Source organism: Lampris incognitus, chromosome 18 (genome assembly GCF_029633865.1).
Source record: "Lampris incognitus isolate fLamInc1 chromosome 18, fLamInc1.hap2, whole genome shotgun sequence".
NCBI lineage: Eukaryota > Metazoa > Chordata > Actinopteri > Lampriformes > Lampridae > Lampris > Lampris incognitus.
The window spans coordinates 30,197,090-30,220,898 of record NC_079228.1 but is presented as its reverse complement, the minus strand read 5'-3'; the positions used below and the strand labels follow the sequence as shown (position 1 = coordinate 30,220,898).

Here is a 23,809-nt window from a genome sequence, read left to right as displayed (position 1 = left end):
AACGGAACCCTTTTGAATGTGCCAACCAGTGTGATGGGAAAACTGAACCGTGAAAATCTATAGCGCAGCTTGGGGGCAAATTCCTTATGTAACCTGGGTTTTTTTTTTTTAAATCCATAACCACGTTTAGATGAAGCCAGACCCAACGCCATGACGTCACCTGTTTCAGCGTGATTTGCCCTTTCCTCGTTTAGTGTACCTGTTACACGGGTCCTTATACTTCATTGGAAAGTTGCTGTACATGTTTGCAACAAACTGAAGGGGGGGGGGAAGAGTCAAAAATAAGCACAACATCTCGTCATTCATCTGTTAAGCATTTATCATGCTTAAAATTTGTATCTTTTAATTTGCAATTAATTCCATTTGTCAAGCTTGTGGGAAGAGATTTGTAATTTATCGTTTGCCTTTTATAAAAATTAACTGCCATTGATCTTTTACACAAACTTTCTAACATCTTTAAATTAAACGTTTTAAAAAAAATAAGGTAATTTGGCCATTCGTGTATTTGTTCGTTATTTTAAGTCAGTGGCCGAGTTGTTAAACAGTCTAAAGGTTTATACATCGGTTCAGAAAACCGACAAACTGATGACGCAGGACGCTGCCAGACCATTTGGTTCAGCGCCACACAAAGTAAACTTGACACTTCAGTCCAACAGAAATGAAATGGGTGACGTTACTATACACCTGTCACCGGGTAATAGGAATTTACATATTTCCAAAAACAAACAAAGAGATTAAGTGTCCGTCGTTCCTTCTTGGGTGGGGAAACACTCTTTACTCCGCTGCTCCCCCTTCAGGCGTTGGTTCATACTGCAAAAGCTGCAAAACAGTTTAGGTCAGATTCAGAAACGTTCACGATCCAGTAAAAGCAAGTGGGTCTACAAATACCAACGTCAATGAGAGGAAACCGCCGTCTCAACCTTGTTTTTAAGTGCTTTGTTCTCCTCCAGGAGCTGGTCACATCTCTGCTGTAGTTCAGCCAGTTCCTGCTGGAGGTCGCTGGTGACCGCTGGATTAGAACCCGCTGCGCCGAGGTGCGTCTTTATAAAGCTGTGTGGGTGAAGGCCAACCCGTTGTATGAACCGTCCGTTTCATCTGTGCCTCTAAAAACAACCTTATACTTTTCACCGACACTACCCAGGGTTAGCGGGCCTATTCTCACCAAAGACATCCATACTTAAAAACAAATGGATTTCAGCCTGGCTGCTAATGAGCCATCAGCCAAACAGGGCAGATAGAATGACACAGACAGACACTTGGAACAGTGCATATTTACCAGTTTGCACACAAACATCACTGCAATGATATCACCTCGTACACACAGTGAAAGGATACTCCAAGGGGTTATCGGGTTTGTCCGATTCTTCATAAAGTTCTACCAATACTGCAAGTTTAAAAAGAAAAAAAAGGCAAATTGTTGCTGCAGAGCATTATACCGGTTTCTGAGGTGCAGAGAACAACACGGTCAAGTCTCCAGGATACATACCACTGGTGAGGTTGTCAAGGAGACCAGATCGCTCTAGGTATCTTCTAAAACGCTCTCGTTTGGATTCCGAGGCCTGAAACGAAGGGTAATTTTCCACGATTACTTCAGAAAAGTTGTACGAGTCACCCAAACTCTCCTTTGGGCTCATCGCCGAGTATCCCAACCTGCATCCTAACCAGCAAAGGAAGACAACGCTGAAGACGTATCGCACGCCAGGAAAGAGCACGTACATGTTTTCCATTTTGTCTTTTCATTTGAAAAACACAAACTTCAAATGGAGAAAGTTACTCAGTACTCACTCTATATTGCGCCATGGTTTCGACTCGCGCTCTTTAGCAGCAGGCTATAATAGATTAATTAGTGCTAATTATGGACAGCTGCGGTTGGGTTTGAAGCTCCACCTTAGCTCTCGGTCGTTTCCACAACAACAGGTGTAAAAGGAAGTTACGAGTGCGGAAAATGTTTCTTTCGTTATAAACTGTCCTCCAAATGGATATACGGGGGGGGGGGGTCCATAAATGACATTCTAACATTGGTGTGGTTAACATAGGCTGGTCATTTATTTTGCAGGTATATTTTTTGTAAAGACAATAACGTCTCGTATTCTAAAAACGACTTTCGACCAAGGGTGTGCCATCACATTCTGTAACCCCAAAAGAATATGTATCCCAAACGATCCATGGCACCGCGCTTGCGTACACTTCAGACGGACTTCTAGTTTGATTTTTTGTTTTCTTCACTATTATGTTAGATTATCAGCACGCTTTTAAATAAAGCAAAGTTGCATACCCGAAAGCACAAGCGGTTTTCAAGTTGCAGCTCGTCTGCTTTCGGTTTACCACTTTGTAAAACCGTAAACAAAACTGAATGAAAACGGGAGGGGGGGTATTTCCCTTGACGCCACACAAACATTACGCTGGGATACGGACGCAACGTTATAATATAAAGTTTTCAGGGATACCAAATTTGGCAAACCATCTCAAAGCTCTCAAAAACGGAGGAGGGGGTGGCGGAGCTAGCTGCTGCGTCATCCTTAACGAAAGATGTGTTTCGTAGATTTATAAAACATATGTAACGGAAGCAAGTGGACCCGAGTGACTCCGCTGCGTCTCCGCATATATATACAGATCTGTGCACACCGACGCTATGTTGCTCATGTGACTTCTGCGTTTTCTCCGGTGGTGAAAAACAAGATATCATACTTTCAGTTAGCAGCCGGCGTTTAAGGCTTAACACTGGAGCTGGTCCCTGACGGGGCAACAGAGCTTTTTAAGGTAGGCTTTACCAACCCACTGACTCGCTATCATGCATTCTGTTGACAACATGATATTTGCAATGTCCCGACCAAGTGCACCGTTTACATCCTCGTGTACATCAACAGACCTGTTTTAGTTGCGCAAGGAGTTTGACTCATTTACTCTGGACATCACATTGTCACTATTCGTAAATCATTAGCGGTAAATTAGTATCGTTTAATAGTGTAATAGTATAGTATAATAGTATTACTAACGTTGAGTATATTATATTCGTATTGGTATACGAGCAGTATTGCATATTAGTGGTGGTATATTAGAAGTATAATGTATAGTATTGTAATATTTCATCATAAAAGTACAATGATTGATATAAGTATACTTTAAAATATATTCGGTATAATTTATTAGCATATTTATTTTTTCTGCTTCAAAATGCCTACTATATGTTATTCTATTCTATTGTAATCACCATTGGACTTACCTTCAACTTTGTTACAGTGTCGTAATGGTAATATGAAGGATTTGACTTATATTGTTGATCAAACAATATATTCTGTTGCATGCCTTGTGTTTATATATATATATATAGAGAGAGAGAGAGAGAGAGAGAGAGAGAGAGAGAGAGAGAGAGAGAGAGAGAGAGAGAATAAGATATTTGGGGCGTGATCTGAGATTGGTTCCAATGAGTGTAACATAATGCAGTAATAATCTTCTGTGTAAGAATAACAATTTCAGCTCCATCATCCTTTTAAAATCGTCACCCGCATATTATATACACAGATTGTTAGTACTCATACTGTCATGGCTGAGGTATCATAAGCTCTTCCAAAGTAAGGAAGTCCAGTTCCTTCACAAAGGGAAGAACCAAACAAAAAGAAACATTCACTTTTTTTGACCTCCTCATGCACTATGTGGAAGTTCCCGGTGACTCCTCAGGTTAAGCCCCGGTCCCTCCACAAGGAGAAATCCCATCTTTAACACTCGGCCACATCTGTCCTGATTTAGTGAACCCTCTAAGGATCACAAGGTCTTCGACAAGACCTTGTTTCTCAGTATTTAACCTACATGTCACATAATTATGACTTGTAAATGATGAGTTCCGTTACTGGAAAACTGGACATAGATTAATCCCAGCCGGTCTGGCTGGATTAAGATTAAGAGACTTTAAACAGACGGGGTGATACTGAGGAGGAGTGACCAAAGGGAGAAGTGAGTCACATGAGGCAGTCCACCAAGGAAATTATACATCCGTAAGCAGAAACTCATACCACAATGACTAAATTGACATAGTTGTTGCAGATAGTCTTTGCTTTTCTAATTTGAACTCACAGATACAAAACATAAAGTGCCTTGAAATATTAAAAACCCGGTTAATTTGATTTCTTTAACTGATAACTCGTCTGGCACAATTCGAGTTGTCCTGATATAGTAAACCCTAGCTTTTGGACCACCCCTCCAGATTAAAACGAACACTGCATATAATTAGCAAATACAGATTAGTCGGTCATTTGAGTCTTAACAGCACTGCGTCCAAAAGCCAGCAGCAAAATCCCGAAACACGCCATGTCTGCCAATGTGTCCAAAGCAAAGTGAGTTTTACCCTCACCGCCATTTGTTCCAGGTGGTCTGCTCTGATACACACGAGAACACACACACACACTGAAAAAGCGATAGCCATTTAACCTGTTGTCTGTCATCATTTCTCCGTCCATTATGGTCATTATCGAATGTTTCCATCCCTGTATGTTCACATCTTTTATATCGGCTTTACCACCGTATCCTCTTTCAGTCTCTCACAAACACTTGCACTCGTTTTTGTTCTTAAAGGTCTCACAGATATAAAACGAATGCTTACACACACACACACACACACACACACACACACACACACACACACACACACACACACACACACACACACACACACACACACACACACACACACACACACACACACACACACTTACTTTTTGCATCAAGGTGCTCTGAAAACTCAAATATTCTTTATAAATGAGCTGATCAATGAGTGAAGGCATCCTCTTTTACCTGGGGACACATGATGGTGTGGGCTCGATTCCTTACATGTCAGTCTCTCTCTGTGGAGACTACTCACACAAGCATGTGAGATTACCCCAGGTCTGGTGGCCAGACCGAGTCCTTATGATATCAGGATGAGACTTTGAATAACTCAGCCAGAACTGTCAAATCAATTTGGAAGTCAAATTAAGTCAAGTTTATTTATGAAGCTGTGACTCACTGTTACGGGAAAACATGTTGGTAAAGTAAACTACACTCTACCCACAGACACTTTACAAAGGGGAGGGAAAACTCCACGAGAAAACCTTTACTAGGAAAAAAAACCCGGGAAAAACCATCAGGAAAAGTGTCAAAACGAGGGACACCTCTTCCAGGATGGATGGGTGCACAGTAGCTCCGGAATGGGCAGAGTAGGAAGTGGCATGGTGGCGCAGTCGTTAGCGGTGTCACCTCACAGAAAGAAGGTCCTGGGTTCGGGCCCCAGGGTAGTCCAACCTTGGGCATCATCTCGGGTTGTCCTCTGTGCGGAGTTTGCATGTTCACCCCGTGTCTGCGTGGGTTTCCTCCCACAGTCCAAAGACATATAGGTCAGGTGAATCGGCCATACTAAAATGTACCTAGGTGTGTGTGTTTGTGTGTGTGTGTGTGTGTTTGTGTGTGTCGACCCTGTGATGGACTAGCGGCCTGTCCAGGATGTCTCCCCTCCTGCTGCCCAATGACTGCTGGGATAGGCTCCAACATCCCCACGACCCTGAGAGCAGGATAAGTGGTTTGGATAATGGATGGCTGGATGGGCAGAGTAGAAAATTAATGAACAGATTGAGAAATAAAAGGCTAAGTGATAGGGGGAAACATTACAAAGCACAATGGAAGTAGGAAACTCGACATATCACATGGACATGAGTGGACGCTGAGATAGCAAAACGTTCAGAAGCACGTGAAACCTCGTCCCCCATTACGACACCACAGAACAGCATCAAACCCATTCGGCAGCAGCATCACCTGACCATTACGGAGCACTGCAGATACAGAATACAGCTGTCATGCACACAGTCGCTCACACAGACAGACAGACAATACATAGTGAGGAGGACGCATATTGGTGGCTGTCGCCCGTAGCCAAGAAGTGAGGAAACGGTCATAATGAAAAGATGAAACACGGGTCAGATAAGAGCGTTTCTGTTGGGCGTCCGGGTGGCGTGGCGGTTTATTCCGTTGCCTACCAACATGGGGATCGCCGGTTCGAAACCCCGTGTTACCTCCGGCTTGGTCGGGCGTCCCTGCAGACACAATTGGCTGTGTCTGGGGGTGGGAAGCCGGATGTGGGTATGTGTCTTGGTTGCTGCACTAGCGCCTCCTTTGGTCAGTTGAGACGCCTGTTCAGGGGGAGGGGGAACTGGGGGAAATAGCGTGATCCTCCCACACGCTACGTCCCCCTGGTGAAACTCCTCATTGTCAGGTGAAAAGAAGCAGCTGGCAACTCCACATGTATCAGAGGAGGCATGTGTTAGTCTGCAGCCCTCGCCGGATCGGCAGAGGGGGTGGAGCAGCGACCGGAACGGCTTGGAAGAGTGGGGTAGTTGGCCAAGTACAATTGGGGATAAAAAGGAGGAAAAAAATAAATAAATAAGAGTGTTTCTGTCACCCATTTGATGCGATTGTCTTTGCAGTCACCCAGTCCTTAACTGGATCCTTGTGCCCGCTGTGTATTCTTTCACTTTACTACTTACTGAGTTGTGTACCATTCTGCCCTGCATAGCAAAAGTGCATAGCAAAAGGGACTTTCCATTTGACAATGGAAAGTCAGAAAAATCACTCGGGAGGCTATCTCTTCCTCCAACTAAAGTGTTGTTGGTGCAGGAGCAGATTGCATATCTTTAAAGAGCATTTATGAGAACTATGTTTGTTGTTGTGAAACCTAAACCCTCACCGTAACCTTTGACCTTTTAGAACAAATGGCTTCTACTTTCTGTAACTGTTAAATAACTGTCACCGAGACATTTTACCAGTTTTCTGCTCGTTTGAACTTTGCATGGATTTATTGATTAATTTATTTCCCCTTGTGGGGTTCATTTTGATTGAAATCCATATTTGCCTGTTTTGTCTAAGACCTTTGTCCTCTACACAGGTTACAGTGGAGGGAGGCACAAACTGAGTCTGAAGGTCATATTCATCATCATCCTTTTCATATTTTGCGTGCCTGGCCACCCACCGTATCCATTACAAGCACCATTCACCACGAGTAAGCACATATTGTGTTGGATGTGGTTTCTTGTGAAATGTGTTTCCCCTGACAGTCAGCGAACATCAAGTGTCGCTGAGCCAGTACAGTCAAGATGCCCGTATCTGACCTCTGCTTTTTGGCTCATAATGCCATGAATCTCGCGCTTTATCTGGTTGTCAATAACTGTCGAATTCTGTTGATCCGTTGTTTTGTGACTTCTCCTTTTGTGTGTTTGTGTGTGTGTGTGTGTGTGTACATCCGCTCGCATGCCTGTGTTTGTGTTGACCTATTTGTGATAATTTTTTGTGTTTCTGGGATTTATGACCTTTTTAACACCCTTTTCTCTATCCGTTCCACAGATTTCATGGTGACCATGACTTGATGACCTCATTAGTGCAAACTTCTCCTCCCTGAGTCATCTGGCTGCCATGCCGCCACATGATGGCCACTCCATCAATTCTTTTCCTGCGGATGAGAATGACGACACAAAACCTCTCGTTGAGAATGATGCAGGTGTGTTTTTTAGCCTTTGTCAATGGTTTTTGACAAAGGTAAATTTTCTTAGGGCATCAGGGTGGCATAGCGGTCTATTCTGTTGCCTACCAACACAAGGATTGCAGGTTCAAATCCCCGTGTTATCTCCAGCTTGGTCCAGTGTCCCTACAGACACAAATGGCTGTGTCTGCGGGTGGGAAGCCAGATGTGGGTATGCGTCCTAGTCACTGCACTAGCGCCTCCTCTGGTCGGTCGGTCGGTCGGTCGGTCGGTCGGTCGGTCGGTCGGTCGGGGGGGGACCTGGGGGGAATAGCATGATCCTCCCATGTGCTATGTGCCCTTGGCAAAACTCCTCACTGTCAGGTGAAAAGAAGCGGCTGGCGACTCCACATGTATCGGAGGAGGCATGTGGTAGTCTGCAGCCCTCGCCGGATCGGCAGAAGGGGTGGAGCATCGACCGGAATGGCTCGGAAGAGTGGGGTAATTGGCTGGATACAATTGGGGAGAATTGGGGGGGGATCCAAAAAAAAAAGTAAATTTTCTGGGCATTAAACCTGTGAGTGAGTCTTTCAAGTTACCTTTTCCTTTTATTCAACACTGCCATTAATACCAATTGTTCAAAAAAAATGTACTTTCCAAATGACACTTAGAATTATGCTCATAGGAATTTCTTGTGCAACAAACTGCAAGGTTTTTCATGGGTTTTCCCCCTATTTTCCTGATTTGAGACACTGAAGAAATGCATTGCTTTGCACAGCGTTCTTGACTAAGTAATGCAGTATTTTGTGTATTGTGTTTTTACTCTGTCTGTGTCTTTCGGGTAATGTAATGTAGTCATAAACACAAATGCAAAAGAGGGTAACATCAAATCAGGTTTGCCCTCTGCTGATGCTATAAAGTTGGCCTTTGTGGTAACCACTGGTTTGCAGTGTCATGGTAGTTGCTAGCTGTTGTTCAGAAATCAGCTGTGCAGATGGCTGAGAAAACTGTCACAAGGTCTCAGTCATCCAAGTTATTTACCCAAAAGTTGTGTAGTTGTTGCAGTTGTGTACTCATCAACACCGCACTGGCTAGACACGGCTTGTTATGTAACGCTCCAAGTGGCTGTTTATAGCTCCAGACAGCCCTTGTAAAACCTGTGAAATCCCATGCTGCTCACACGGTCACCTCCGGCCACCGTAGACCATTAAGGTTTTTCTTTCTTTTTGACCCGCGGATCGCTGCTTTCAAGCTGGTACCTCACACGTTCAGCTGCTGTATTTGAAAAGGTGCAGCCGATAGCGGGGGCAGATTTGGTGCGTGAGAAGAGGGCCTCTGCTTCGGCCATTTTACGAGGTGCCAGTGTTTTTGCATGGTTTGACATGGAGGACAAACAAGACCAGCAGTCATATGCCTTCAGCTGGCACCATTCCCCAGTGATGCTGAGTCAACAGCTAATAGAATTAACCTTTAACTTGCTTCCCGAACACTGATGCTACGCTCTGAATGTCATGTGAGTGAGGTGTTTCACCAGGGGGACGTAGCGCGTGGGAGGATCCTGCTATTCCCCCCAGTCCCCCCCCCCCCCAACAGGTTCCCCGACTGACCAGAAGAGGCGCTAGTGCAGCGACCAGGACACATACCCACATCCAGCTTCCCACCCGCAGACACGGCCAATTGTATCTGTAGGGACACCCGACCAAGCCAGAGGTAACACGGGGATTCGGACCGGCGATCCCCGTGTTGGTAGGCAACGGAATAGACTGCCACACCACCCGGGCGCCCAAGAATCTTAATTTCTGTCGCACCTTTCATACAATTACAGAGGGTTCAAATAAAAGCTGTAAATAAAATGATAGGAAATTAGATCAAATAAAAAACAACAGGAAGGATGCCAAAGGAAATGGCTTCGTCGCCACAGACTATTACCTAGAGAACGTTTCTGTTGGTAAATTTTAACAAGTGATTCGAAGGGCGTCAGGGGCTACGTTTGTATTTCTCTGTCTGACTTCCTGTTTTCTCCAAACAGTGCCTCCCCAGTGCTGCTCGGCCCGCCTCAACCTGGCCGTCATGATGTTCTTCGGCTTTGCCGTCGTGTACGGTCTCCGTGTCAACCTCAGCGTTGCCATGGTAGCCATGGTCAACTCCACCGATCCCTTGCCGGCGTGGAACCACACCGTACGCCCCGAGTGTCCGGTTTCTCCGCATGAGAACACCACCAGTCAGACGCTGATTCAGCCTGATGGGGTAAGAGAGATAAATAATGATGTTAATAACAATAATAGATGACAAACTTTACTTATAGATCATTATCATCATCATCATCATCAGTTCCGTAACCTACGGAGGTTGTAGGAGCACAGCTGATGCCTCAACAAGTCTCGGTTTAGCCATCATTGTGTTTCAGTAGGGGGAGTAGCTGGTGGTCCCTATCTCCTCTCCGGGTATGGATGGCTGTTGGTTCACAGAGGAACTCATCCGTACTTTGACAGGTTTTGTTTTTAGTTCTGCTGGGTGTCCACACATTCTCCCCACAACAACCCAAGGGTTGAAGTGGGGGTGCCGGTTTAGTCGCCGACGACCCAACGGTTGCAGTTTAACATCATACCCAGGACCACTTACTTATAGAGCACTTTTCTAAAAACACATTGCAAAGTACTTTATAAATCATCATAAAACAAATACACCTTTGGGAAAGAGTCATTTCTGTTTTGAGGCTAAACGCCATAGGTCATAACCCTTTCTCTTTATGTCTCTCTGTCTGTGTGGGGTTTTTTTTGTTTTTTGTTTTTTTTCCTTTCTAAAAAAGGCTAAAATAGCCAAAAACAAAAAGGCCCCAAGGTTGACACAATGTTGGTGTTGTTGTTAGCTTCCATTTGTGTGCAAAGTGATAGACAGGAATATGCACTTTAACAAGTCTCCTGTCTGTCTGACTGAATTTTCGTCTCGTTGTCTTTGTTGTTTCCGCTGTTGCTTTGTAGAAACCGAGTTCTGTCGACATAATCTCACAAATGGGATTCATTTCCATCAAATTCAACCATCTGGCATTTATCATCACTTTCTGTGCATCTGATCACTTTTGAGTTCCATCCCTATTATTTTCACTTAACACACCTCTAGTGTTAATACTCTGTGTTTTATGGTGTATCGGATATCACCATGTTGGTGTTGCTCCAGGACCCTCACTGCAGTGCCTTTGCCACTCGGGGCGAAAGGCGGTTGTGGGATTAGGTTGTGGGTTAGCTATTGGTTAGGTTAAGATTAGCTATCGGTTAAGGTTAGGTTAAGGTAAGTGTTAGGTCAAGGTTAGGGTCAGGTTGAGGTTATGATAGGTTAGCTTTGGTATTTTTCTGGTCTTTTCCCGTGTTGCAGAGGCGTGACGGCACAACAACGTGATTGGTCCGTTGCAATGACGGTCCTGGAGAACCATTAATTATGACGTTGTGGCAACAACACCAACATGGCGATATCAGATCGTATGTATTTTATACCCATCCATCCATCCATTCATCCATTATCCGAGCCGCTTATCCTGCTGTTAGGGTCGCTGTGATGCTGGAGCCTATCTCAGCAGTCATTGGGCAGCAGGCGGGGAGACACCCTGGACAGGCCGCCAGGCCATCACACAGGGCTCACACACACACATTCATACCTAGGGGCAATTTAGTATGGCCAACTCACCTGACCTACATGTCTTTGGACTGGGAGGAAACCGGAGCCCCTGGGGGAAATTTTTTTTATACCCTTCGTATCTTATTCTACTTTTTCTGTTCGTACCTTTTTATCACCTCACTGTGTCCCCTATTATCTGCTCCTGTAGTCAGTAATAAATGTATTTTTTTAATTGGGTGTCCTGGTGGCCCAAACAGATAACCGTGTACCACGTTTGCTCCAAAGCACGTCATCTGTGGTGGGAATCCACCTCAGGACCCTCATTGCACATCTTACCATCCCTATCTCTCATATCATTCTCCTCCTCCGGATCCAAAAAGAGCAAAACCGCCAAAACGTCGTCTTAAACTCAAGTGTAATCTTATCTGTAATCTTGCTTCTTGTCCCATCTGGCCCCCAGACCCCTCAGTACATCTGGGGCTCAGAGACCCAGGGCTGGCTGCTGGGGGCTTTCTTCTTCGGCTACCTGTTTACCCAGATCCCGGGGGGTTACCTGTCAGGACACTATGGTGGCAGTATCTTCCTCGGGGGCGGTGTGCTGGGGACTGCTGCCCTCACCCTCCTCACCCCCCTGGCTGCCCAGTGGGGCTCCTATTGGCTGTTTGCCCTGAGAGCGCTGGAGGGATTTGGGGAGGTAAGACTGTGTGTGTGTGTGGGGGGGGGGGGGGGGGTTTGCTATACTTGTGAGGACCAATTATTGAGAACCAACCTTTTCTGGTGGGACATTTCTGGCTGTGAAGACACTGGATGGTCCTCACAAAAATAATGTTGCAGTTGCCTCCTAAGGGCCTATAGTTTATGCTGTGTAAGTTGCAGCAGAAGTCCTCACACCATGGTCCTCTGTGTGTGTGTGTGTGTGTGTGTGTGTGTGTGTGTGTGTGTGTGTGTGTGCGTGTTTGATTTTTCAGCTGTCTTTTAAAATGTCTTTGTCTTTATTCAGTACAACACAATATGACTTGATCGTCTGATTTCTCTCGCATTTACTTTGCGTCACAGCCGCTCTGTCAGAAATATTACACAGAAATACTGACACAGATATTATTGAACATTGGTAATTATATCTGTCTGTCTGTGTGTGTCTACCTGGTATTTCATAGGGTGTGACATTCCCGGCCATGATGGCGATGTGGGCTCGCTGGGCTCCCCCACTGGAGCGTTCTCGTCTGATGACTCTGTCAGGGGCCGGGGCCAACTTTGGAGCCTTTGTAGCGCTGCCCCTCACCGGGTACATCTGCCAAACGCTGGGCTGGCCTGCCGTGTTCTACTGCTGCGGTGAGAGAGGGAAACACACACACACACACACACACACACACACACACACACCACAAAGTCACACACGTAACTAACACACACACACACATACACACACTAGCACAAAGTCACACGTGACTAACACACACTTAACACAGTTACTTACATAACTCACACACACTAATACACGTAACTAACACACACTTAACACAAAGTCACATACATAACTAACACACACTAACACAGTCACACGCGTAGCTAACACACACTAAAACAAAGCCACACACACAACTAACACACACTAACACAAAGTTATAAATACTCACACACACTAACACATGCTAACACAAGGCCACACACACAAGTAACACACACTAACACAAAGTTATAAGTATACATAACTAACACACACTAACACAGTTATAAATATACACAACTAACACACACTTACACAAAGCCACACACACAAGTAACACACACTAACTAAGTTATAAATATACACAACTAATGCACACTAACAGTTATAAATATACACAAGTAACACACACTAACAGAAAGTCACACACACAACTAACACACTAACACAGTCACACATACAAGTAACACACTAACATAGATTCATACACACACATCATCGTCATGTTTTAGCACTGCTTTTTACTATTAACTATATTGTACCATAAAAATAGCTCCATAAAATCTCATAAATAAACAAAGATTTCTCTCTCTCTCTCTCTTTCTCTCTCTCTCTCTCTCTCTCTCTCTCTCTCTCTCTCTCTCTCTCTCTCTCTCTCTCTCTGTCTCTCTCTCTCTCTCTCTCTCTCTCTCTCTCTCTCGCTCTCTCTCTCTCTCTCTCTCTCTCAGGTGCTGCTGGTTGCCTCTGGTCAGTTTTTTGGTTTATTTTAGTGTCGGATGACCCTCGCATCCATCGCCGAATCAGCAAAGAAGAAAGAGATTACATCATCAAATCTCTTGGATCTCAGGTAGACCTAAAACACATTACTCACTGAGATATTGTGTTTAGATTAGATTGTTTTAGTAGCCACACAACCAAGGCCGGTGGAACTTGTTTTCAGTACATGTTAAACTCTGCAGCACAATACATCCATGGACAACAACAGCAATCATTTATCATTTTCTGTTTCCTTTTTTTAAATTTTTTTATTTTATGGGATTCAAACAAAAGTATTCTGAATGAAGAATCCTCTTTACATTCAACCATATTTCCAGTTTGTAAGGTAGTTGGAAAAGTCTGCATGCAAATTATAAAAATTTTATTTCCCCATTTCAACAAATGCCAACAATCTGCTGCTCTTGTTTTCCCCAAAGCCAAAGCTCTGGTGAAAAGGTGTCTTTGGTAAGCTGAAGTAGCTCCTCGTCCATTCTGAATTTTATTTCTTATTCTTTCATCTCAAATGTTATCTTTCTTCCGTTCCTTCTTCTGTTTTTTTCCCCCTATTTTCATCCACTGTTTTTGTTTGTTGTCACATGCAAAAACCCTGACCAAGGAAAATCTGTCTTGGATGTTGGATTCGGGATCACTTCAAAAACTATGCACATTTCTACTAGTGTGGAGAAGCTGTGAAACTGAAATTTGCTTGTACTTTTCACTTGTTTTTGTGTAAGGGAGACTTTAATGACCCTCTGTGTGGTTTCACAAATCCTGTCAGTGCAAAACAAACATTGTTTTCCATTGCTGAAACTACACTTCCTCTACATGTGTGTTTGTCTGACAAGGACGATATTACTCTTTTGTTTAGGTATTGTTTTGTGAATGCTCTCCTTCAGGGTACAGGTCATGGCTGGTCCGTGCCGTTGTTGTCCATGCTGCTGTCTGTCCCGCTGTGGGCCATCATCCTCACCCAGATGTGCTCCAACTGGTCGTATTACACCCTGCTCACCTCCCTGCCCACGTACATGAACAACGTGCTGCACTTTGACCTCAAGTCGGTGAGGTTTGGCTGCATTATGTTCACGTGCTTCTCACTGGGAAATTGTAAAGAGTATATAACTGGATGTTTTTACTGCCACGGGTGTAGCCAAAGTGGGGGTCGGTGTAAGTATAGCAGGATAAATATAGCTGCAGGTAATAACATTAATGAGCAAGCACTGACAAATCTATGGACCATTGTCAGTACTTTCTCATTGAAACAGCTAAATCAAACAGAGCCATCATTCATGTTAGTATCAGCAGCTGTGTTACTCTGCTATGCTTACATCACTTGGTCCCGAGAGCAGCCCAGCACTTACAGATAGTTTTTTACCTTTAGATGGTGGCAAACTCACCAAAGTGGTATAGGGTTTAGTTGCTTTTTAAGGTATTGTGGAAGTTGGGCGAAAACAGAGACAAACAACTTCTCTCTTTGACCACACAAACGCGTGTGTCATTTATTTCCTCACAACCCTGCTCAACATCATGGCGCTGCATAACCATGGCTACACCCTGAGCCCTTAAAGTGAGCACTTCTACTTCATACAAACAACAAGCTATGGTAAATTATGTCCATAATTCCACTACGATATCATGTATATAAAGGTCCTCTTTTTGGGGGAAAAAGAACACTTTCCTAGGCTGACCCCATACCTAATTTTTTTAAAGCAATATGAATGCTTTTCTCTTTGATATGCAAGTAAAATGTTTTATTTTACAGTGATTCATTACTCACTGATTATAATAATAATAATTAAAAAATCAATCTTCTATAGCACTTTTCTGACACTCAAAGTCGCTTTACAATAAACGTGGTGAGACAAGACAACAGATAAACATAACACAGACATACAGGGGTGGATGGGAAGGAGGGGGCTACGAGAGGGAAGCAGCAGCCACGCACGACGCCAGCAGTACTCTCCCACTTAAACAGATACAAAAGGGCAAGAAAAACAAAAAACAACAGCACTGTAGACGTTGATTTTGTGTAGGGGTTTACTCCCATAGCCTATTCCTCCCCTGAGGTACCCACTAGGCAGTGGTACTATTTAACCCATAGCTGGGGGCTGGTTCGTGGGCATCAGGGAATATCTACACACCGGTGGGCCTGCGTACCGCACGTCTAGGGGCCAGACCTCCTCCGAGTCGCTTGTAGTTCAGCCAGGGTCCAAGGTGTGCCCTAGTCGCCACGAGGAGGCACTACATAGGGCTTGCTGTCAGAGAGGCTATGTACTGGCAGGGAGAGACTTGCGTGCACTGCTCTCCTGTTTGCATTTCTGCTAGCCAACGGTGAAGGTTGAGAGTGAGACGTGACAGGCACAGAACACTACAGCAACACACTAGACGCTTCACAACAACCTGACTTCTTACACAAGAATGTCAGACACGCATGTTTGTGAATATTCATATATATAATATTCAAATATTTAAATAGTCATGAATATAATTTCGCAAATTGTATTTATGAATATTTCCTTGCGAGCGGCATGGTGGCACAGTGGTTAGCGCAGTTGCCTCACAGCAAGAAGGTCCTGGGTTCGAGCCCCGGGGTAGTGCAACCTTGGGGGTCGTCCGGGGTCGCCCTCTGTGTGGAGTTTGCATGTTCTCCCTGTGTCTGCATGGGTTTCCTCCCAGTCCAAAGACATGCAGGTCGGGTGAATCGGACATATTAAATTGTGCCTAGGTGTGTGTGTGTGTGTGTGTGTGTGTGTGTGTGTGTGTGTGTGTGTGTGTGTGTGTGTGTGTGTGTGTGTGTGTGTGTGTGTGTGTGTGTGTGTGTGTGTGTGTGTGTGGGCCCTGTGATGGACTGGTGGCCTGTCCAGGACGTCTCCCTGCCTGCCGCCCAATGACTGCTGGGATAGGCTCCAGCATCCCCGCGACCCTGAGAGCAGGATAAGCGGTTTGTATAATGGATGGATGGGTGGATGTTTCCTTGCCCGGTGTTACAGCTCAACCCTCCACCCAGCCTCCCTTGGAAATAATGGCTGACAGTTATTTCCTGACATGCTGGCACCTTAAAGATAATGGCTACATAAGCGTCAATGAATCCCATCTCTTTTTTGCGCGCTCTCATTTTTCTCATCGTGTCTCCTTCAGAATTCCTTCCTGTCGGCGCTGCCCTACCTGGGCGCCTGGCTGTTTTCTGTGCTGGCGGGCATCATAGCAGACAGCCTCATCGAGAGGAGACTACTGAGTGTGACCGCCGTGCGCAAGATATTTACACTGACAGGTTAGTGAATCTGTATTTTCGTATTCTCATATGTGTGATCGGTGTGTGTGTTTGTGTGTGAGCGAGTGTGTACATTTTTGTTTTGTGTCCACATGTGCATATGACTTCCCCGCATGTTCATCTGTGTGTGATTGGGTCTTAATGCAGTATTTAAGATTTTCCTTTCAACAGGAAATGTTTTAAAGAAGTAAGGAAATATTAAATTCATGTCATTCTCAGATGGGGTCAGTGCCATAACTCTGCATGTTACTATCCTGTTTCATGCACTGACATAGTTTAACCTTGACAGCATTACAGATGTTCATCATACGGTGCTTTTGGTGCCTGTGATGAATACAAATATTGTATACGCACCCAGCGGTACGTTTATATAATGAAGTAATCTCGCCCCCTAATGGTGAGTTTGGAAACAGCACTTTGCTGCATTGCCACATAACCGGTGGTCTGCCATTGATGTGATCTGAAATAGTAACTGGAATATTCGGAGACTCAAATGGGTTTTTGTGCTGAATGAGTTGATTTCATTCTTTTCTTAAGCCTGGTTTATTTACTGTATCAGACGTTGGACCCAAAGAGACAAGGCAGAGACAAAGAAGTGACACAGTGAAATAATGCTTTATGTTTGAGTCAAGCCTGGCTGTCTAGACACACACTTTGACAATGCATTGTCCAAAATACTTTCCACCATTTTTCAACAAATCTCTCTCTGTCTGTGTCTTTCTGTCTGTCCATTCGTCCGTCCTCTTAGGTCTCCTACTGCCGGCAGGTCTGCTTGTGGCCGTGGGTTATGCTGGCTGTAGTGGGAACCTGGCGATCACCTTACTCACCTTCTCCACGGCTATGGGTGGGACCAGTGCTGCTGGAGTCTTTATAAACCAAATAGACATCGCCCCGAGGTGGGTCTCAGTTCAGTTACATTTTTTTCAACAGAATTCATTTTTGTTCATTACAAGTTGAGTCGATTCAGCTCAGTTCAGTCAAGTTGGATGTCAGAGAGAGGTGGCAGTGGGGTTTTTAACTAGATTGTTTAACACAATCTAGGGAAGGGAGCGAATGCCTGAGGAGTGGAGAAGAAGTATACTGGTACTGATTTTCAAGAATAAGGGTGATGTGTAGTAACTACAGAGGTATAACGTTGATCAGCCACAGCATGAAGATATGAGAAAGAGTAATAGAAGCTAGGTTAAGAGGAGAGGTGACGATCAGCGAGCAGCAGTATGGTTTCATGCCACAAAAGAGCACCACAGATGTGATGTTCGCTTTGAGAATGTTGATTGAGGAGGCCAGAAGGAGTTACATTGTGTCTTTGTGGATTTAGAGAAAGCATATGACAGGGTGCTGAGAGAGGAGGTGTGGTATTGTATGAGGAAGTCGGGAGTTGCAGAGAGGTATGTAGGAGTGGTGCAGGATATGTATGAGGGAAGTGTGACAGTGGTGAGGTGTGCAGTTGGAATGACAGATGGGTTCAAGGTGGAGGTGGGACTACATCAAGGATCGGCTCTGAGCCCTTTCTTGTTTGTTTCTTGTTTGTTTGCAATGGTGATGGACAGGTTGATGGACGAGATCAGGCATGAGTCTCCGTGGACTATGATGTTCACGGATGACATTGTGATCTGTAGCGAGAGTAGGATGCAGGTTGAGGAGAGCCTGGAGAGGTGGAGGTATACACTGGAAAGAAGAGGATGAAAGTCAGTAGGAGCAAGACGGACTACAATGTATGAATGAGAGGGAGGACAGTGGAATGGTGAGGATGCAAGGAGTAGAGGTGAAGAAGGTGGATGAGTTTAAATTCTTGGGGTCAATTATTCAAAGTAATGGGAAAAGAAAGAAAGAAAGAGAGGTGAAGAAGAGAGTGCAGGCAGGGTGGAGTGGGTGGAGAAGAGTGTCAGGAGTGATTTGTGACAGAAGGGTACCAGCAAGAGCTACAAGATGGTTGTGAGACCAGCTGTTATATGGTTTGGAGACAGTGGCACTGACGAAAAGACAGGAAGCGGAGCTTGAGGTGGCAGAGTTGAAGATGCTAAGATTTTCATTGGGAGTGACGAAGACGGACAGGATTAGGAACGAATATATTAGAGGGACAGCTCAGGTTGGACGGTTTGGAGACAAAGCAAGAGAGGCAAGATTGAGATGGTTTGGACATGTGCGGAGGAGAGATGCTGGGTATATTGGGAGAAGGATGCTGAATATGGAGCTGCCAGTGAAGAGGAAAAGAGGAAGGCCAAAGAGGAGGTTTATGGATGTGGTGAGGGAGGACATGCAGGTGGCTGGTGTGACAGAGGAAGATGCAGAGGACAGGAAGAGATGGAAACAGATGATCTGCTTTGGTGACCCCTAACAGGAGCAGTCTCCCACACGTTTTCTTACTGTGTCTTACTAGATTTCGTTGTACTTTAAAAAACAGAGCAGGCCATAGTAATATTTCCGTCATATATATTCCCCCTCCGCAGGTATGCGGGTGTCCTCTTGGGAATCACCAACACCTTTGGGACCATTCCTGGCGTGGTGGCACCGATTGTTACGGGCTACCTCACTGAAGATGTAAGAACCTCAGAACGGATTCCTCACTCATTTAAATCTGCAGACATCACATGTATTTAGATGCTGATGGCCTGTGAGAACCTTTACCAACACCAAATACAAGTACATACACAGACAGAGGAACACACACACACACACACACACCCATAGTTACCGAAAGAGTTATTTGCTAATATCCTCTCTTCTATGTGTGGACAGCATTCTCTGGCAGGCTGGAGGAAAGTCTTCTGGGTTTCGGCGGGGATCGGGGCCAGCGGCGCGCTGATCTACACGGCGATGGGCAGCGGGGAGATGCAGGAGTGGGCCATGACTGAGGAGGAGAGAGAGGAGGCAGAGACGAGGAAAGGGAGAGCCTAGCCCACCTGCACGGGATGAGACAGATGGGTTTATCACCGCCAGTTGCACGAGCAGAGAGGAAAACAAGAGCGGAGGGCTGACAAGGGAAGGCTGTGTGTTTTTAAGGTCATGGAGTTATCAGAATCCGAATCAGAATACTTTATTCATCCCCGAGGGAAAATTGGGTTCTATTACAGACACTCACACTCTAATAACTAAAAACTAACAAGATACAAGATAAGAAAATAGAAACAAATAGAAACAAGAAAGACAGAAACAAATAGAAATAAAAAATAAAATAAGAAATAGAAATGAGTACAAAATATATCAACAAGCATGGTGCACATAACACCCTATCTATACTGCACTACCGCAGCACAAACAAACCCGACAGGGCCAGTCCAATGACCATTAACTCCGAGTGTCTGACAGTCTGAGTCTGAGGGAGGAGTTGTAAAGTTTGATGGCCACAGGCAGGAATGACCTCGTGTGGTGCTCTGGTGCTTTTCAGCAGAATGAGTCTATCACTAAAAGTACTCCTGTGCCCAACCAGCACGTCATGGAGTGGGTGGGAGACATTGTCCATGATGGCACATAATCTCAACAGCATCCTCCTCTCAGAAACCACCGCCAGAGAATCCAGTTCCACCCCAACAACGTCACCGGCCTTGCAGATCAGTTTATTGAGCCTGTTTGCATCTGCTACCCTCAGCCTGCTGCCCCAAAACACAACAGCAAACAGGAGAGCACTGGCCACCACAGACTCATACCATATCAGTTATTGCTGAGCACTGTCACTGTGATAGTCTGGTCAAAAAAACAATGCTGCTATTGAAATATCAGTTTCTATTATACATATACTGACAATGTCTCCTTAAGATACTTGTTGCAGGGCATCTGGGTAGCGTAGCGGTCTATTCCGTTGCCTACCAACATGGGGATCGCTGGTTTCAATCCTTGTGTTACCTCCGGCTTGGTCGGGTGTCCCTACAGACACAATTGGCCATGTCTGCGGGTGGGAAGCCAGATGTGGGTATGTGTCCTGGTCGCTGCACTAGCGCCCCCTCTGGTCGGTCAGGACGTCTGTTGGGGGGGGGGCACTGGGGAGAATAGTGTGATCCTCCCATGCGCTACGTCCCCCTGGTGAAACTCCTCACTGTCAGGTGAAAAGAAGCGGCTGGCAACTCCACATGTATCGGAGGAGGCATGTGGTAGTCTGCAGCCCTCGCCGGATCAGCACAGGGGGTGGAGCAGCGACCAGGACAGCTCAGAAAAATAAGGTAATTGGCCAAGTGCAATTGCGGAGGAAAAAGAGGGAAAAAAATCCCCCCCCCCCCCAAAAAAGTGTCTCTGACACAAATATCATATAATATCATATGCTATAGTAATGGAGATGGTCGGACAACAGGGGATGGCTCTCTAGCCGTGTGATTTAATGTCCACAGCGAGACATAAAACTCCTAGACAGAGGAGAAGGTGGGCTGTTTCGAGCCACTGATGTTTCATCAATATGATTTATCTTCTGCCATTCATCCGTTTCTCTTCTTTTTTTCTAACCAAGCATTTGCGATTTCTTCCCCTTGTCTGCAGACCATCTGTCTAAAATCAAAAGAACTAAAATGAGGTCAGATATACCGCGTACAACTGACCTGTGAGATATGTACCACAAATCATCGGGTTAGAATAAGTAATCATCGTTTTCATCACTTTTTTGCAATATCAAAGGTCTTTTTTTGTGTGACTGATGGGGCTCAATATTTTAATCTACACACACACTCAATACACACTTACAACCCATTAGTATTTTCAAAAAGAAGGGCTAAAAGGTCAAATCTACCACATGCCTCGTAACTTGTCGTTTACAGCTGAATTTTTGACCACTTTTTACAGACTGTCCAACAGGACCAGTGAGAGCACCTTAATTATACTGATGTGCATCAAACGCCTTTTATATCTGAAAATATTGCCAATAAGTTAACTTAGGCGGTCTGCCGGCTGCTTTATTCCAAAGCACCTTTTAGCACCATGAGTGTATTTATTTTTACCGTGGTTGGCCCAATGTGAAATCAAATCACCAATCCTATCAGTATTGCTGTGTTAGTTAAACTATAGACACGATGGGAATTTGATTTCCATGGAACAATCTGCATTTTACATACAGGAAGTACTTGTAGTTGCACTTACCTGTTTATTTTCCCATCAAGATGCAGCCTTTGTTTTTAATTTCTTTGTTTTAAACAAATCATTTTCTGTATAGAGTAAGCACATTTTTAAGAATTTTGGTCAGTTTTGTCAACATGTATATCAAAGTGCATTGTGATTGTAAAGATAATATATGACGTTTTAAAACGGATGCATTATGAGTTTTACTTTCAATGTACTTTGAAAATGTATGATAAAGTGCAAAAATGTTTATATATTGCTTTGTATGATACTTAAAAGATCAAGGTTTATATTTCTTTGTGAGTGAAAATAAAATCTGTGAAACCTTCATGGTCACATGATTCACAATTTCAGTCTGTCTGACTGTATGTGCATGTGTATAGACTATAAAACATATGCTAAAGAAAATACAAAAGAATAACTAAAACAAACCAAGGTACTGAATAAACTACATTTAAAACATACACGTGGAGGATAAGTATATAGCATATATGTAAAGGGAATGGTTGTTGGTACAGTGAAGGGTGTGCAGCAGATATTACGCGTTATTATGTATTTGAATGTAAATAGACCCTCCAAGGGTAACTAGAGATCATCTAGGTTGTGTCTTTTCTATGGTGTCACCGAATTATTTTCATACACCAGATATAGCTGCATCTTTAAGGTTCATCTCATCTAATTTTTAATTTTTTTTAGCATTTTTGTCTTTTTCATTTCTGTTCCCATACAGCAGTAGGCGCCTTCCTTCATGTAACGTTGATACGGCCTATAGGTGGCGCAAGGGATCCGAAATGGGAACGCATGATTGGTTACCCCCCCCCCCCGTTTTTTCGACTATAGATCAATTTGCAAAACTAACACAGCAGGAAAGGAAATGGAAAAAATGACTTAAATTAAAAGTTAATATAGTTATAAAATCCATACTACGAAATTAATGTCTGCTCGTAAAGCTTTGAATTTTGCACTTTTTACAATTCAGTTTTTATTATTTACGTGTCACTTTTGAAAAAACTTCTGATATTGATCTTTTTTTTACATTTGTGCTTGTGTTACGTTATTTTCCAGCTGAAATAATTAAAGTTAAGCGTTAATATGACGCGCTGATCAGCTGGTGTTGCCGCTTGCATCAGATTCTCGACACTCATCCGGAAGCACACTTACGGGGTCAACTCCGCCCTCTTGATTCCTCGAACGTCTGTTTGATGAACCACCTGACTCCTGTCAGCTGGTCAACCCATTCAGTAAAGAGGGAGGGAAAACGACGTGTAGGGGGCAGTAAGGGGGCGGGGGGGTTAACAACGCTTGAGAATTATTCCTAATGGATTAATTAATGCAGTGTAAATAATACAATAGAAACATCCTCAGCGGATGTGTGCTTTTTGTCAGCAGACTGAAATGGAGTATGTATTGACCGACAGAAAGGATCATGAAGTAATGGAGTGACGACGCAGGTGTAGAAATTAGACATTTTTTGGAGCGTCGTTGTAGGACGTGTGCATTAACTTATTATTTCAATTGTTAAGATAAACGGGGTTGAAACGCGGGAAATTAATTTATCTTTCTATTTGAAATTAATTCATCTTTCTATTTCATTTGTTTGTTTATAGAACTGAGTCGGTTCTACCGTAACCAACGTAATCGTCCTCCTGTCCAGTTAGTGACGGTAATGTGCCAGAAAGTTGTTTGCCGACCATCATAGAAGAAGAAGCAGCAGCAGCAGAAGAAGAAGAAGAGGCGGAGCCGGAGGAGGAGGAGCAGAAGAAGCAACTGTAAACAACAGGCTTACTATATACAGGTGCATCTCAAAAAATTAGAATATCGTGGAAAAGTTCAATATTTCTGTGAAAATTGTATATATCTTAGACTCACACAGTCCTGAGAAGAGCTCTAATCAGCTAATTAACTCAAAACACCTGCAAACGTTTCCTGAGCCTTAAATCTCTCAGTCTGGTTCAGTACACACAACACAATCATGGGGAAGACTGCTGATTTGACAGTTGTCCAGAAGACAGTTAGTGACACCCTCCACAAGGAGGGTAAGCCACAGAAGGTCACTGCTGAAAGGACTGGCTGTTCGCAGAGTGCTGTATCAAGGCATATCCATGGAAAGTTGACTTGAAGGGAAAAGTGTGGTAGGAAAAGGTGCACAAGCAACAGGGATGACCGCAGCCTTGAGAGGATTGTCAAGCAAGGCCGATTCAAGAACTTG

General features: G+C 44.3%; 2 protein-coding genes across 5 annotated transcripts; one reads left to right on the top strand and one right to left on the bottom strand.

Annotated features, from left to right (window-relative positions):
• Window positions 1-309: 309 nt before the first annotated feature.
• On the bottom strand, window positions 310-1,928 carry LOC130128783 (c-Myc-binding protein-like). Of its 2 annotated transcripts, none has more exons than XM_056298507.1 (5): window positions 1,786-1,928; window positions 1,487-1,559; window positions 1,336-1,384; window positions 921-1,050; window positions 310-819 (listed from the first exon to the last, which is right to left on the bottom strand). In XM_056298507.1, exons 1-5 carry the CDS (start codon window positions 1,798-1,800, stop codon window positions 775-777), a joined length of 312 nt encoding a protein of 103 aa, XP_056154482.1. In that variant the 5' UTR covers window positions 1,801-1,928; the 3' UTR covers window positions 310-774. The 2 variants fall into 2 exon arrangements, with proteins under 2 accessions (XP_056154482.1, XP_056154481.1); XM_056298506.1 differs by having other exon boundaries at window positions 921-1,040.
• Window positions 1,929-2,666: 738 nt separating this feature from the next.
• Window positions 2,667-22,156, top strand: si:ch1073-513e17.1 (sialin). Of its 3 annotated transcripts, none has more exons than XM_056298499.1 (11): window positions 2,667-2,760; window positions 7,363-7,516; window positions 9,507-9,724; window positions 11,550-11,783; window positions 12,247-12,421; window positions 13,265-13,383; window positions 14,189-14,350; window positions 16,428-16,560; window positions 17,309-17,456; window positions 19,011-19,101; window positions 19,300-22,156. In XM_056298499.1, the coding sequence occupies exons 2-11, from the start codon at window positions 7,432-7,434 to the stop codon at window positions 19,456-19,458; spliced, it is 1,524 nt and encodes a 507-aa protein (XP_056154474.1). In that variant the 5' UTR covers window positions 2,667-2,760; window positions 7,363-7,431; the 3' UTR covers window positions 19,459-22,156. The 3 variants fall into 3 exon arrangements, with proteins under 3 accessions (XP_056154474.1, XP_056154473.1, XP_056154475.1); XM_056298498.1 differs by lacking the exon at window positions 2,667-2,760 and adding an exon at window positions 6,906-7,021; XM_056298500.1 differs by lacking the exons at window positions 2,667-2,760; window positions 14,189-14,350 and adding an exon at window positions 6,906-7,021.
• Window positions 22,157-23,809: the final 1,653 nt, after the last annotated feature.

Bases quoted from the DNA above. Each gene is read 5' to 3' on its own strand.
- si:ch1073-513e17.1 (XM_056298499.1), top strand. From the start codon at position 7,432: ATGCCGCCACATGATGGCCACTCCATCAATTCTTTTCCTGCGGATGAG. The intron at 13,384-14,188 runs GTAGACCTAAAA...GCTCTCCTTCAG, and splicing joins TCAAATCTCTTGGATCTCAG to GGTACAGGTCATGGCTGGTC. The intron at 14,351-16,427 runs GTGAGGTTTGGC...TGTCTCCTTCAG, and splicing joins TGCACTTTGACCTCAAGTCG to AATTCCTTCCTGTCGGCGCT.
- LOC130128783 (XM_056298506.1), bottom strand. The intron at 1,041-1,335 runs GTATCCTTTCAC...AGCTTTATAAAG, and splicing joins AAACCCGATAACCCCTTGGA to ACGCACCTCGGCGCAGCGGG. The intron at 820-920 runs GTTGAGACGGCG...ACTGTTTTGCAG, and splicing joins ACAAAGCACTTAAAAACAAG to CTTTTGCAGTATGAACCAAC.